Source organism: Oryzias latipes, chromosome 12 (genome assembly GCF_002234675.1).
Source record: "Oryzias latipes chromosome 12, ASM223467v1".
Lineage (NCBI taxonomy): Eukaryota > Metazoa > Chordata > Actinopteri > Beloniformes > Adrianichthyidae > Oryzias > Oryzias latipes.
The window spans coordinates 22,235,024-22,249,579 of NC_019870.2; the positions used below are offsets into that span (position 1 = coordinate 22,235,024).

The 14,556-nt window shown below is 38.5% G+C and overlaps 1 protein-coding gene across 1 annotated transcript in view; it reads right to left on the reverse strand.

The window, feature by feature from the left end:
• The window catches only part of LOC101174444 (leucine-rich repeat transmembrane neuronal protein 4), a 149,941-nt gene that overhangs the window by 119,967 nt on the left and 15,418 nt on the right, over positions 1-14,556 (reverse strand). The window contains exon 2 of the mRNA XM_004075052.3: positions 9,677-11,238. Coding sequence (XP_004075100.2) covers positions 9,677-11,238 — 1,562 coding nt within the window. The remainder of the gene's footprint in view (positions 1-9,676; positions 11,239-14,556) is intronic.

A 14,556-nucleotide genomic window follows, 5' to 3' on the forward strand; every position in this document is an offset into this window, starting at 1 on the left:
AATATCAGGAACTCTATGTAAGGACCCTTGTAGAGCAGCCCCACTTCATCAGTAGGAAGTGAATTAGGTGGAAGGTAATAAAACAGCTCACAGACCTCTGCATAACCAATGTGCATGACTTTGAAAATTCTCTTTGAAACTGAAAAGAGCAGAAAAAGAGAAAATAACAGTAAAGGCTGAGAAACAAGGTAAGTGAGAACATTAGATTCTAGTGCTAAATATTTAAAATTGGGAATCACTGCAGAAATTAAAAAAAAAGAAAAGATAACAGAAAAAGTGCACCTAGGAAGCTTAGCAGTGGCGATAAACTTGCATTGCTTTGCAAAAGCTCTTTTCCAGGTAATGTAATTGCTGTATTGGTGATCTAACACTCTCATTAAGGATGGATCAAACAGCACTGCAGAAAGCAGCCGCATGGAACCAGAGTGTGAAACAGACAGGATTAGAGGATAAGACAGGCGTGCTCTCATGCACAACGCGTGTCTGAAGACTCCCTCGTGGCTAATTGTAGACTGAAGACAGTAGCACAGAGAACTTTAGTCTCCCCGCTGCATTCAGGATAGCCCATTTGCCCTCGGCCAACCTCCTGATCCATTATATGTTGACTTTTTCTCAAAAACGCACCATTTGACAGCGTGACCTTGAACAAATAACAGACAGCGGGCTGAAGGAGCTGCTTTAACCCTTACGTTTATCTTTGTATTTTTTTAAGAATTAGGCCTGCACAATAAATCGCAAAATTGTCTTTACCTCAATTTCAAGTTGTGCAATATGCATGTTACAAAAGTTGACGAAAATTGCAATAGATGGTAACCTTAAATGTGCAAAAACAAACTAATGGCAGGTTGAAGTATTTAATAAATCAAATAAATCCCTTTATGCTTTTGACAAATTAGATGGACGCCTTCATGTTCTTGACCAATCAGATGGAGCTCTTTTATTTGTTTTGGAGCTCTTTTATGTTAGATGTTTCCCTCCTAAGTAGACGAGGGTCATTTGGAGTATAATTTAAGTTATGTTGACTGTTATTTAAATGAAACTGTTGCAGTGAAATGGAATTGCTTTGGTTGTTCTGCTATTTATTTATATACCGCAAGTTATATGGTCCTTGCAATGTCGATCACTAATATTGCATATGGCGGGTTTTCCTCATATCGTTCAGCCCTAGTTAGGATTATCTTTTAGGACAGAGGCTTTAGTCTGAGTCTTTGACCAAAATAAACATTTAGCAAAAATGCCAACTTGAAACTATGCAACTAAACAAATAAAGATTCTACAGTTTTCTATTTCAAAAAATTACCCTGTATTGAGAAAGAAATGGGCGGAAAAAAATCCTGCTGCAAAGCAACACAAAATAAAAGTCCATTGATGCAATGATTGGAACCATTGTGAGCGTATAAATTTTCCAATCAGCTTGTAAATGTTAGTTAATTGGAAATTGCAATTTAAAAAAAATAAAAGCCATTATATTTTTTATTTTGTATGTTTCTTCATGATAAGCTATTTAAATATAAAGCAAAAAAAAAGCAAAAAATTAGAGATCTATATTTGAATACATTGATCTATTCTATGTCTGCTTTTCAGTAAAGATAGAAATCATTTGAAAATCAAAATCGAATCATTTAAAAATTGAAATATTAGATTAGAATTTTGGAAACATGGGTTAGAAAATGGTAAGCCTAATGGGACACTGGATGGACAATCATGCCTTTGTGACAGCCTACGCGCTGTCCTGCTAGCTTGCAGCCCAACACAACCCAAAGCCAATATTACCGGTCCAAGAAATTGGCAAGCAATATTGGAGCTATCTGTATGTTTTTGTATGTTTTTGACTTATATGTAAATATGTAATATAGTAAGACCCAGGATGTTTCGTCTACCCCGTCCTTTTAAAGACTTTATTTCCTGCTGTTTATCATGTTTATTTATCTTGTTTTTTAATGGAAAAAAAATTATATAAAAACATTACTTTAGTTGAAAAATATTATTAAAGAAACTCAGTTGTATGCATTTTATTGGTTTAAATAAAAATGCCTACCTTTATATTTCTCAAATACACTTCTGACTTTTCTCATGTTTACCATGCAGATGAATAAACCACTTTAACTTTACAAAGGTTTTTTTTTTTTTAAAAATGACTGAACATATTCACTAAAAATTACACATTAAAGTGTGACACATATCATTTTATGTCAAAACGAAGCATGTAGCTGTCCTGCAAGCAAAGCGATGTCGAGAGCTGGCTTCCCCATTACCGTGTCAAAAATAAAAACCCATTTAAAAAAAAGAAAAAGAAAAGATTTGTTGGAAGTAAAATGGTTTGAGTGCCATTTGAGTCAAATTAGATCTGTAAGTATGCTTGTAGATGTCAAGGGATGATGATAAGGTTGCTAGTCACATGGATGTTTTACAAGGTAAAAGGAGTTCATGAAGCAATAGAGCAAAAAAAATAGGAATACATGAATTACCATTCGGTGTTGCCAGGTTACAAGATGAGCCACGAAAAAAGGCAAAAGGCATAAAATGGTTTGATTTATAAAAATTTGACATGAGACACAAAATTGGGTGAAGTTCACCGCACGCATTAGGAGCACAGCCAGTGCTGAACAGATCAAAGGAAGTTAAAAAATCAAATGACAAGGGAGGAAAAAGTCAGCTCCCTGGTTGAAGTGACATAGGAAAGTGAACATTGCACCATTTTCAGGAAACTCTAAAAAGGTTGCCAAACTCTCATTGTGTCAAGTGGACCTGGGAGATGACAATCATGTGAGGAGGTTGCCATGTATTAGGGCACAGAATCCAAATGAAAGAAATGGTAGGAGTGACACAGGAGGAATAAGCGATTCCAGCTCAGGGGGTGAATGGACGGGAGCTGCTTTGTCCTCGAGCTTGAAGAGAAGAAGCGAGGCTGTGAGGTGGGCAGAGTGCAGCTGGTTCTGCCGTGTTTTGTCAGGTGATTTATGTCTATGCGAGAAAACAACATGTAGAAACAAGATCGAAGCACATTCTGAAATGAACCCAAGGCTTTGTGGACTGATAACTGATAGCTCCTGTCTTCCCTCTATACTGTTTTCAGATGAGACAAAAAGTGCAGATACGGCTCAACAGAAACAGGAGTGTTTCATGAAAACAAAGCAGGAAAAACAAAAACTAAAATATAGAAATTATTGTACTGCAAAAGAGGAATTCACAAATTATTGATTGTGATTCATTTTCCGTCAGTTTTGTTACATTTCACGTTTCATAGGTTCAGTTTTAACCCAGTAGGGCAAACTACATCAAATAATTGAAAGAAATTTAATTTATTTAAATCAAGAATTTTTTTATACTCTTTGGTGAAATTTACACCAAAAAAAAAAAAATATATATATATATATATATATATATATATATATATATATATATATATATATATATATATATATATATATATATATATATATATATATATATATATAGCAAGTAGAAATTTGAAAAAAACAACAACAAAAGATGAGTGTTTCTCACCACAAAGTTTTTAAAATTAGCAAAACCTCTTCCAGCCAAAGGTTTTTTTGAAATTTAATGAAAGCAGCCATTTTTTAACCCTTGTGCTATCTTAGATGACCCCACCCTTACATTGACGCGTTCTCCCTACCATGACAAAGGAAGATAAAGGTGGAAAGATTTCATGTAATCCATGGACACCAGTGAGGTTCACAAATCATTGAAGAAAAAAGGTTCAGAGCACTGTCTAGGGGGTATAGATGACCCAACTCCCAATGTTAAAGTGCCTAGGATAGCACAAGGGTTACATGAGCAAAAAAATACTCTTTACTGCCTCTTGTGGAATAATGATGAAGTACAGTGAAGAAGACATGGACCAAGTTACAGACAAGGGTTTTTTCAAGGAAAGTTTTTATCATGCTAATGAGATAGTGGTCTCAGAAATGCATTTATAGAATTTAATATGAATGGTTATGTATAGTAAAAAACGTATGAGCCTACATGTCATGCAATTTAGCAGTGTTTTCCCCCTAAATGTTTTTTTTTAAAGTTGTTCAATCAACTTTGAGGACAAGGTAAACTACTCCTCCTATGATATAGAACAGGGGTCGGCAACCTTTACCACTCAAAGAGCCATTTGGATCAGTTTCCCACAGAAATGAAAACACGCAACATCCTTTGGAAAAACCCCTGCTTCCAGTGAATGAGATAATTTTCCCCGTTTTTAAAGTGAGTGAAGAGATGTTCTTTTTTTTGTATCCTCTGTCATTTAATGAGTTCCGATGAGAACTGTTTCCACAGAGGCCACAAAACTAGCAAATATGTCATAATTAACTTGCAGTTATTCTGCTTCTCCAATGGATTTTTGTCAACAAGCAACTTTTTTTTCGCATCTCGATCGGGATGTTTTTGAGAAAAAGCTGTGTGTTTAAAATAATAACAATAATTTATACTTTATTTATCCTACAATGGGGGAAATTCTTCTCCACATTTTGTCCCATCCCCAGGTGGTGGAGCAGTGAGCTGCAGACTAGTCGTACTCTGGGGGGCGACAGATGGCTGGGCAGAGCGGGGATCGATCCGCCGACCCTTACGGTTGTTGGAGTTTTCCTGGAATGTCTTGCCACATTTCATACTTTGTTGTTTGCCAATTCCTCATTGCATATTAATTATACTGGTAAAGTCGTTAAAAGCAAACAAATCTGCCAAAGTGCCATTAATTTAACCCTTGTGCTATCTTAGATGACCCCACCCTTACTTTGACGTGTTCTCCCTACCATGACAAAAGTGGATAAAGGTGGAAAGATTTCATGTAATCCATGGACACCAGTGAAGATCACAAATCATTGAAGAAAAAAGGTTCAGGGCACTGTCTAGTGGGTCTAGATGACCCAACTCCCAATGTTAAAGTGCCTAGGATAGCACAAGGGTTACACATGCTTTTCTCTTCAGGAACTTTAATTTTTCCCAAAATTCTTCATCGTAGTCCTACCTGGGTCGGAACATTGTTGGGATTTCACGCCGACGGGAGTCGTTGCGGTGACGCAGGTCGAATGTCACATAGAACTTTCCTATAATGAAAATGTCTACATTTTGATTTTCTTTTTAAACCTAATACTCACCCCACTAGTTTTTTATTTTTTATTTTTAAAATTATTTTTATGAACCTTTCTATTTTACTGCTGACGACTACAGGGGAGCCGCTCCAGGGATGAGCAGCTCGCCTAGTTCTGGCCCGCGTCTGGTTCTGGTCTGCTCACAAAAATACAACAGCTGGTCGACAAACGACCTGGAGAGGTTCTCCCTGATGAGGCTTTTATTCACTTATCATTCAAACTGATTTAACATGTACTGTCTTTATAGAAAAACTTTCCATCCCATAACAGACTCAGGTCCCCTTTCACAGCGCAGACACGCTGCTCTCTTTCTCCCAACTACCCCTGGCTGCAGTGTGCAGAAGGAGGCGTGGTTAAACATGTTTAACCCCGCCCACTGTATGTTTTTTCTGTCTCTGTATTCCCTGTTTCTTCTCAGTGGACACACCACCCTCCTCGTCCTTAGCGTGTTCGCAGCAAGTCAATGAGCAGATGTCATTCATGGTATAAATAAACCCCGGAAACGATCCCGTTGTTTGAAAAGTAGTAAAGCTGCTCAGAAGTTCATTGCAGTTCTCACAGACAGTCGCAGGCAAATCCGAAAGATTAGTATGAAATAAACGCCCGGCTGTGGATACGACTGAGGAGATGACCGGTGCTTGGGTCTTTAAAAAAAAAGTGAAAAGAGCCTTCTTCCTGGGAACACTTTTTTTTTTACTGTCCCACACTTTCCTACCTTTTTCTCTTAAAGCCTCTCATAATTAGTCAATTCGTGTTTGTGCAGAGCAGAGGGAGGGGGGATATTATCGAAAGCTTGTTACACACGAAGAAGCGCAGCATGAATGGAATATAGAGCCAGGTGCAACAAGAAGATTAGAACAGACAACATCAACACAAATACATTCAAAAATGAGTGACGCTGGAAAAAGAAGCAAAATCCAGAACCACTTCACTTTCATTGATAATACGAAAAGAGAATTTAGAGTATGCAAAAAAAACAATTCCATCTAGAACCGGCTTCAAAAACCAACCTGCAACTGAGAATTAAGAGAGTGTTCTCCTAAACGGAGCAGATCATTGCTGACTGAAAAGATCCAGATCAGCTTCTCAAAGCTGAGACACTTTTTTTGAATACCAACCTTTAACTGTGATGAAAAATCACATACAGTGGGCGTGCGTTGACATGTTTAACTCCGCCCACATTGAGGCGGGCCTCAGTCTGCAGCCGTCCAAACGGTGTAAAAGGCACCACGACAATCTTAGAACATAATAGCTATTTGACAAAACCACATAGAGTTGCAGTGCAAGGATGAAAGAGGCGCAGATTGCCGACCCCTGATCTAGAAAGACTTCTTGGTTAACTGAACCCAGGATCGCTCCTGGTTGTCTGGCTAGCACCTTGGATGGTATTGTGTGAATGTGAGTGAAGTGGACTTGAAACTCAGCGCTCTGGGCCTTGGTTAAGGTAGAACAGTGCCACACCAGTATTCGTCATACACCATTTTACTCCTTCAACTGTTTCAGTCATTTTATCTCTACCCAACCTTGCCTCCTCATCAACTACTCATACACACTAATTGATTTACCTTCTAATCCCACTACCTTCACTACGTTCCTCTACCATTTGACCTCAAAATTCTTTGTACACACTTGTGCTTTTACACACCTGTTCATGCTGTTTTCCTACCAACGCCCACCATCCTTCTGGACGGCCACCTCTTCCAGCTTTTCAGAAAGGGCACTGACACATTCAAGAGACACCATCTCTTCATGATAGAGGTCTCCTATAGCGCCTCCTTACTGCTTAGACATGCCCGTAACACCTAACAGAGAGGTGTTCAAGCGATATTCCCCCCACATGTCCAAACCAGCTGAATTGGTTGCCCGTCAGTGTAAAACACCAGCTCTACTTCGAGCTCTTCTAGGATAATAAGGTTTTGAAGGGAGACTTCAGTCAGTCAACAGCAAAAAAAGCTAATTTCTGCTCCGACTTTATCTTTTATTCACAAATCCTGGTCTTTTTGGTAATATTGGTCACATTGACACTAACTAGAGGTGCAAATCTAGGGGCTCAACCTGTCAATCTCCTCAACCAGCAAATATGAAACTTAACTCATGTTCATGGTGTCAATTAAGGTAGTCCTAATATGTATTGTCCTTTCATATTTTAAAGCACTAAGCTTGTGTAACCTCCATGTCTTACTATTTCTGTCAATGTTCATTACTCCCCTAAATTGGTTAATTTCCCTTTTATTTCTGTTTCCTGTCTAACCATAAATTGTCAGTTATTAAATCTATAACTGCTTATATAATAAACATATTCATGAGAACAATTGAACATTTTGAATAATTCTGACTGCATTTAAAATACAGTAAAAGAAAGTTGTAGTGTAACATTGTCTCATTGTACAAGGCACATCAATTCAAATATCTACACTTCACATGTCATATAGCTTGCTTTAAGATTTATTTTTTTAGCTTAGAAAACACTTTTTTCCAGAAATATTTTTTATGTTTCATGATATTCCTGATTTAAAAGTATTTCATGTAACATCTATGAGACAGACTGAAATGCATCTAATGAATTGTTTTATTCATGTGTCATCTAAAGTGAACATATTACCTCCTACTCAGTGTTACTGTTTTCTCCTGATCCTGATGGAAATACACTTTTATTTTTTATCCCACATTGATATTGTGTCAAATGAAATGAGCAAAACTAAATAAATAAATCAGATGACGTATTATTTCAACTCACTGACCCACATTGTTCAACGTTTAGAGAAAAAACTGGGGGGAAATAGGACCATCAAAAGAGGACTTCAAGGTATTAATGCTGGCTTTTTTTTCTCCCACTTTCTTCTTAATCATAATCAGAGATAATAATGACTGTATTTTGAAAGAAGTTCTCACTGTGAGGGCTTATTTTTCCTGAAAAGATAAATGTCCCATGGCACATCATGGCATGCTGGGTAAAAGCTACAAAACGTGTCAAGAGGAATTAATCTGAAAAGCAAACCATTTGAATGTACGGCCACCTGGTACCACATACAACGGACCATGTTAGATGAAAATTAACTACAGCTCGGTATAAATTCTTTGTTGGAGCTTCATCAGAGATGACCACAGGAAAGTTCTAGTCTAATGCAAAGCAGAGCCGAAAAGTTCAGAATCCCAATCATTACCTCTACAGAGGAAAATAGGACAAACAAGAAACCAAATGCATAACAACAAAATTGAGATAACTATGAATAAATCTAACTTTTTTTCCACTAAATTTCTGAACACAAAAGTAGATTGGAATAAAACTGTTTAAAAGCTATGAAAAAGAAACATATTTTCATGGAAGCTTTTCAAAAACCACATGAAAGACTGAGGGCAAACCTGTCCCAGAAATGAAGGTTTTCACCAGCATCATTACAGACTCTCATATACACAAGAGGGTAGCGAATGGAAGAAAAGACGAGAAGTGGTATTCCCTTGTTGAATGTTCAAACACAATACTCATGCCGTACTCACAAGAAAATCCCTTTCATATTTGCTTTGTGTTTCCAATAATTCACATCTGCACTCTTTCCACACTTTTTTTTCTCTATCCCCATGTTAATTTAGTTTCCGTGTTTAAGAAAAAATATATTTCCAACAAAATGTTTCATTGGTGAATTATTTATCAACCAAGTGGACAAGCAATAACCACATTTGGCAATATCACTGAGGTATAACATTCTAAAATTCTGAGTAGTTGTCTGTCAATTCAGATTGTAGCATGAGGGCTCATCTCACAAATCTATGACCATATAGGTATTGCCATGGTGACCAGCTATTTTGGTAAGTTGCAAAAACAGTCGTGCACATGGTGAGCATATATTTCAAAGGGGCTGTCACTTAATCTTTCATTACAACTAAGGTGGTTTTCTTGGGCATGATATGAAGATGTTCAATCAGTGTCAAACTTCCTTCAGGAGACATGATTTGGAGTGCTTGGCACTTTGCCTTTGATATCATCTCTATATAAACAGTTGAGTCTAAAGATTTTCTTCATGAGGCTATTGCAGCAATATTAATGCACCTCTGACAAACTTGGAGTCACCGAAATGACATCTGGTATCATGGTCATTACCTTAAAAACGGTTTTGTCACTATAAACATTCATATAAAGTCGTTTAATTTATGCAACTTGCTATTTAAAAAAAAACTATTAAATCAAAACCTGTAAAAATCTTTGTTCTGTTAACTACAATGCAGATCACAATGGCTATGCTAGAAAAAAATAAATAAATTAACTTGATTTAACCTGAAATTCTTTCCAGTAATTATGCAAACAGACAAAATTAACTCTCAAGGGTAATTACCGGTAGGCTTCAGGCAAATACAGAAGAAAAAAACATGGAAGAAGAATAGAAGCTTTCTTTTTCCAAAAATAGTAAGCTTAAAAGAATATTTGTTTTGTCTTCCAGATATACAACTTCGGCTTACGCTATTAGATGTAAAAAGCCAATCTAATGACCATTTTTTAATCATACCACAAAGCATGAAGTATTTCTGGGAAGCTTACTGGTTTAACTTTTTATTTCATTGGGTGATATTTTTCTTACCTCACATTCCCGGGAGCCTGAGATGGTGTATGTGCATTGACTGGTTCCATTGACAAGCACATCCATAGCCTCAGAATTGGTGGGCTTGTAGTCCACATAGTACTCCTGCAGGGGAGAGCTGAGGGTGCGCTCTTGCTCTCTGGGTTTCTTGCGGCGCTTGCGAGCTGCTGCTGAGTGCTCCTGCAGCTGCTTTACGCTGCTCGGATAGCGCTTCCAGGAAACATAGATCACCAGCAGGATCATTGCAACAGATAGGAACAGGGCAACACTTCCAGCCACAATCTTATGAAAAGACACAGGCTCCAAGTCTTGTTCTGCAGGTGGTGCAACAGGTGGGGTAACTGCTGATGACGTTGGACCCCGAAGAGATCCCTCTGCTCTTTTTCCAGCGTTTGTTGGTAAAGCCAAAATGTCTGGGCGGGGATCTGTCTGTACTGGGATGCTGGATGGTTTAGGTGGAGTACTCCCTGTAAGGGTTGTCACTTGGCTTGACTGACAAACGCCAAAAGCTTCAACAGCATCGATCACTTTTTCACCCTGGGCTTTCTTCGGAGAGGCACAAATCATGGTAGTCTCCTTTGCCCCTCTAAAGTTTCGCAGCCATGCCACCAAAGGACAAATGACAGAGCCACAGTCCCATACATTTCCAGCTAAGCTTATCATAGTCAAAGAGATCCAAGCATCCACCACCTCCTTAGAAACATTGGTTAGCTTGTTGGCGTCCAGGTTGAGGGTCTGCAGGTTGGGAAAGCACTGGTAAACTTCAGCATCTAATTCTGTCAATTCATTTCCTGACAGATCTAGTTTCTGAATTGAGGCCCAGGTCCAAGTCAGACCCTGGCTCATTGTACGGATGCGGTTCCACTGCAGGTAAAGAGCCCTCAGATTATAGAGCCGAGGAAAGTGAGAGAAATTGATCTTTGAGAATTGATTATGCTCCAGATGCAGCTCTGTGAGTTTGACCAGGCCTGAAAAAGCATTCCGGCTGATACTGCGGAGACGGTTATAACCCAGATCTAGGAATTCAAGGTTTCTGCAATCTTGGAACAGACGCATTGGAATACCTTTCAGAGAATTTGAACGTATGTGAAGACTCATGAGTTTTCGTAAGCCCTGAAACTGCCCAGGCTGCAAGGCTTGCAGTTTATTATAAGACAAGTCCAGATTGCGCAAGTTGGGTACAGGGTGGAATGTGGTGTTGTGAAGTGATGTGATCTTGTTGGAACTCAGGATCAGTTCTTTAAGCCTCCGGATACCTTGGAAGGCCATTCCATCCACAGAGGCAATGTAGTTATGATCCAAATACAACCAAATGAGGTGATTGAGGCCAACAAACTGGCCTGCGCGCAGACTGGAGAGGCTGTTGTACCGTAGAGACAAGCCTTCACAGCCTCCTGAAAGGTTCTTGGGAACATCACGAAAGGCGCTTGACTCACAGTAGACAATTTTTCCATCACAGCGACAACTCTTGGGGCACTGACGCTCACTCAATGACGGATTTGCTGCCAACCACACTTGCATCAAGAGCTGGATCACTAACCAGCGACGGCGTAGAGCTGAGCCTAAAGGAAGTGGGAGAAAGAATAGATGTTTAATTAATTATTGCTTCTTTTGAAAAAAACAAGTAAGTCACTAAAAAGTAAGGAAAATCGTTGTATTCAACACAAAGTACAAGTCGACTTTCTTTTATACAGATGAGGTGAGGGGATATGGACAATTTCGTAAAAACTCCAAGATGATTTATCACCCAAGAAGGAAAGCCTTATTCTCTTGACAGCATTGGTTACAAGTTTTTAAAAAAAGTCCTGAGACAACCATCACATTTCTGCGATTTTGCATTTGGATAGTCTGTTTTTATGTCTGTATATCCTTGCTGAGAAAAGACCAAAAAAAAAAAAAACTGCTTAGAGTCATAATTCAGTTTTTTTTTTTTTTTTTACATGGTCTGTGCTTAAAAAAAGGGATGAAAAACTAAAAAACAAATAAATCAGACACATTTTAGAAAAATATTGAGCATGCATTACAAATGACAATTTTTTAAAGAAACAAAACATTTATAATTATTTTTCTGTCACTATATTTGTCACAAATAACCAAAACATGAAAAAATAGATTTTGGTTAAAAATGTTGCTGTGGAACCTCAGTTTATTCATTTGGGATTTACACTACTTTTGCGATATACATTTTTATTTTTACTTTTACTTTTAACCGTATTTTCTTTGCTTTTTACAGGTTCTTAAATCATATACCAGCAAATTTACTTTAAAAATTAATTGATCCGAGGGATTTTCTTGCATGAAATACTCGTGATAATATGCGATTTGCAATATTAGAGATATTGTGATGAGGATTTAGCTTGCCAAACATGAACAAATAGCAAAACAACTAAATACATCATTTCCATGTCACTGCAACAGTTTAATTTAAACAAGAGTCAACATAACTTAAATTACACTCCAAATGACCTTTGTCTACATGGTAGGCAAGCATCTAACATAAAAGGGCTCCATCCAACATAAACATATAGGCGTCCTATATGTTTATGTTATGAGGGGATTTATTTGATTCATTCAATACTTCAAGCTGCCATAAGATTGTTTTAGCTCTTGTATGTGTGTTTTGGGCTTTCACATTCTAAACTCTTGTGTTCACATAGAGTTTTTAAACTGTACTGTCCCTAAATAACGTGCAGCGACTGAGCGCATGTCAAATATTAAACCAGATAAATTTAACCCAATTAAGGAGTCAGATTTTGTTGTGACGTATGCATAGCACTCCCGTGTGTGCATTGCGAAACACGGGAGTGGCAACTGTTTGAAAATCAATAATAAATCAGATATTTGTAATTGCGGTTTGTGCTTGGCTGGAATTATATGACACCCATCTTTATATATCGGAATAGAGCTGTGAAAAAAAAAGGCCCGGCGCAAAATCCATTAGATTTGTTACATTTTGAAGCAAGCCTCTTCCAATTATGAGTACATGTGCTAGAATCGGGTAACAGCAGGCCCGAACACCATGTGAACACCATATGCCAAACCAGGGCAAACTACGGCCCGCGAGCTAGATCCGGCCCGCCTCCATGTTTGGTCGGGCCCACTGAACAATATCAGAGACCCGGGTTTGTTTGTTTGTTTGTTTGTTTGTTTTATCTGACCACACGGTCAAGAGTGTGTGAGATTTTATTCCACCCTTCTGCAGTCTGTGCGCCAACCTGAAACCCTTTAAAATCTCAGTCAAATGGAGCAGAGGACAGTCTTCCCTTTCTACGTAGCAGTTCATTTTTCCCGTTTTAGCTCATTCTTTGCTGCTTTTTTAAACAGTGCACCCTATTCTGTGTCCCAATTGGCTGGAGACCTTGTCAATCAATCTCCTCCGTTCCGTGTCTACTGTACAGAAACGCAGAGCTATTCAGATCTGCAGAAATCTTTTGATCGTGATCTGGACCTCATTTCTATGAAGGTTTGAGATTTTAAACAAGTGAGAAAGGTAAAAATGTTCATGTCTGTCTGAGAAAATTGTTGAAAGTGGGCAGTGAGGAATTTTGCTGCCATAGACATCTGGAATCAGACTCCATGGATTTCACCGATCAGGGTTATTTTTAGAATGTCACTCCTGCGATAAACGAGGGAACGCTGTACTGGTGAAAAGGTAACGTAGATATTTGCGTAGCTGCAGCAGAAGACATAGAAATTTGCCTTTTTTCATTATTACTGGATGAGAAACAGATGCGCAGAACACAGCTGCTCAGTTTGAGCCCAAATTGTGAAAGGAGCTCTTAAGTCTCATCGGGGAGAGGATCGATTACATTTATGGCCTGCAGCAGCAGTCACTGACTGCAAGGACCATATTGTTTTCGCAGTTGGAACGACTTCGCCGCGTTTCAGAGAGAATGTGACCCCCGCCGCATGCTCGAAAAGTCACCGAAATGTGCACACACCTGGGATAAATTGCAAATGAATTTTCCACAAAGTCAACGTCACCCCCCCGAAGACAATAACATCACGGCCAGTGATCCCGTCAAAAAAATGAATTGGCCGAAAACTCGCGTATGGGGCCAAACAAAATCGACTTCAAAATACAGTCGCGAAACCAAAACATACGTGTCGGGGATATCCCAAAGAAGTTTTGAAATCATTATGGGAGGGCCACACGATCTACGGCTTGGCGGCCATTTCGTGGCAAACTCTGAGAATTGGCGATTTTTGTGTTTTCCCACGATATGGGAAATGTTTTTCAGAGTCAGTTGATGATGCTAATCGCTATGTTAGCACTTTTATTCACATTAGCACAGTTAGCATTATTAGCGATTTGAGCAATGTTTTTTTCCTTAGACCGTTAATGATGCTTATCGCAATGCTAGCACTTTTAGCCAAATTAGCATAGCTAGCATAGTAAGCATTATTAGTCAATGCAGCTTAGACTAGCCTTGATCAAAGGTGGGCAGTGTGGGCGGTGGTGGTGCGTGGAGTTGGGCGTGGAAGGCGGGTTGCGTCTGCGGGCCATACAACACCCCTTGCGGCTTTAATTATTTATTGGTTTTTCTTTTTAATAAATCAGTATATTTTTTCCTGACTTTTTGTCTTGGAAGATCACAGGTATTTTGTCGTTTTTTTATTTCATAAATAGTGTTATTCATTTTATTAAAAGGATCATGAATTCATAAATCTTCATTATAGGGCTTTACAATAAAAGAAAGATAGAATTTTAAAGTTTTAAAGAAAAAATTTGGGGACTCCTCTCTAGCATCCATGTGGTGTTGGAAGATTTGTTTTTTTTCATTCTCACGATTATTCAAACACCACATGAACGCAGCATTTCTCTAGGTTTTACACGAGGTGCAATTGGTGCAATTGGCTCTAAAATGAGCACAAAAGTT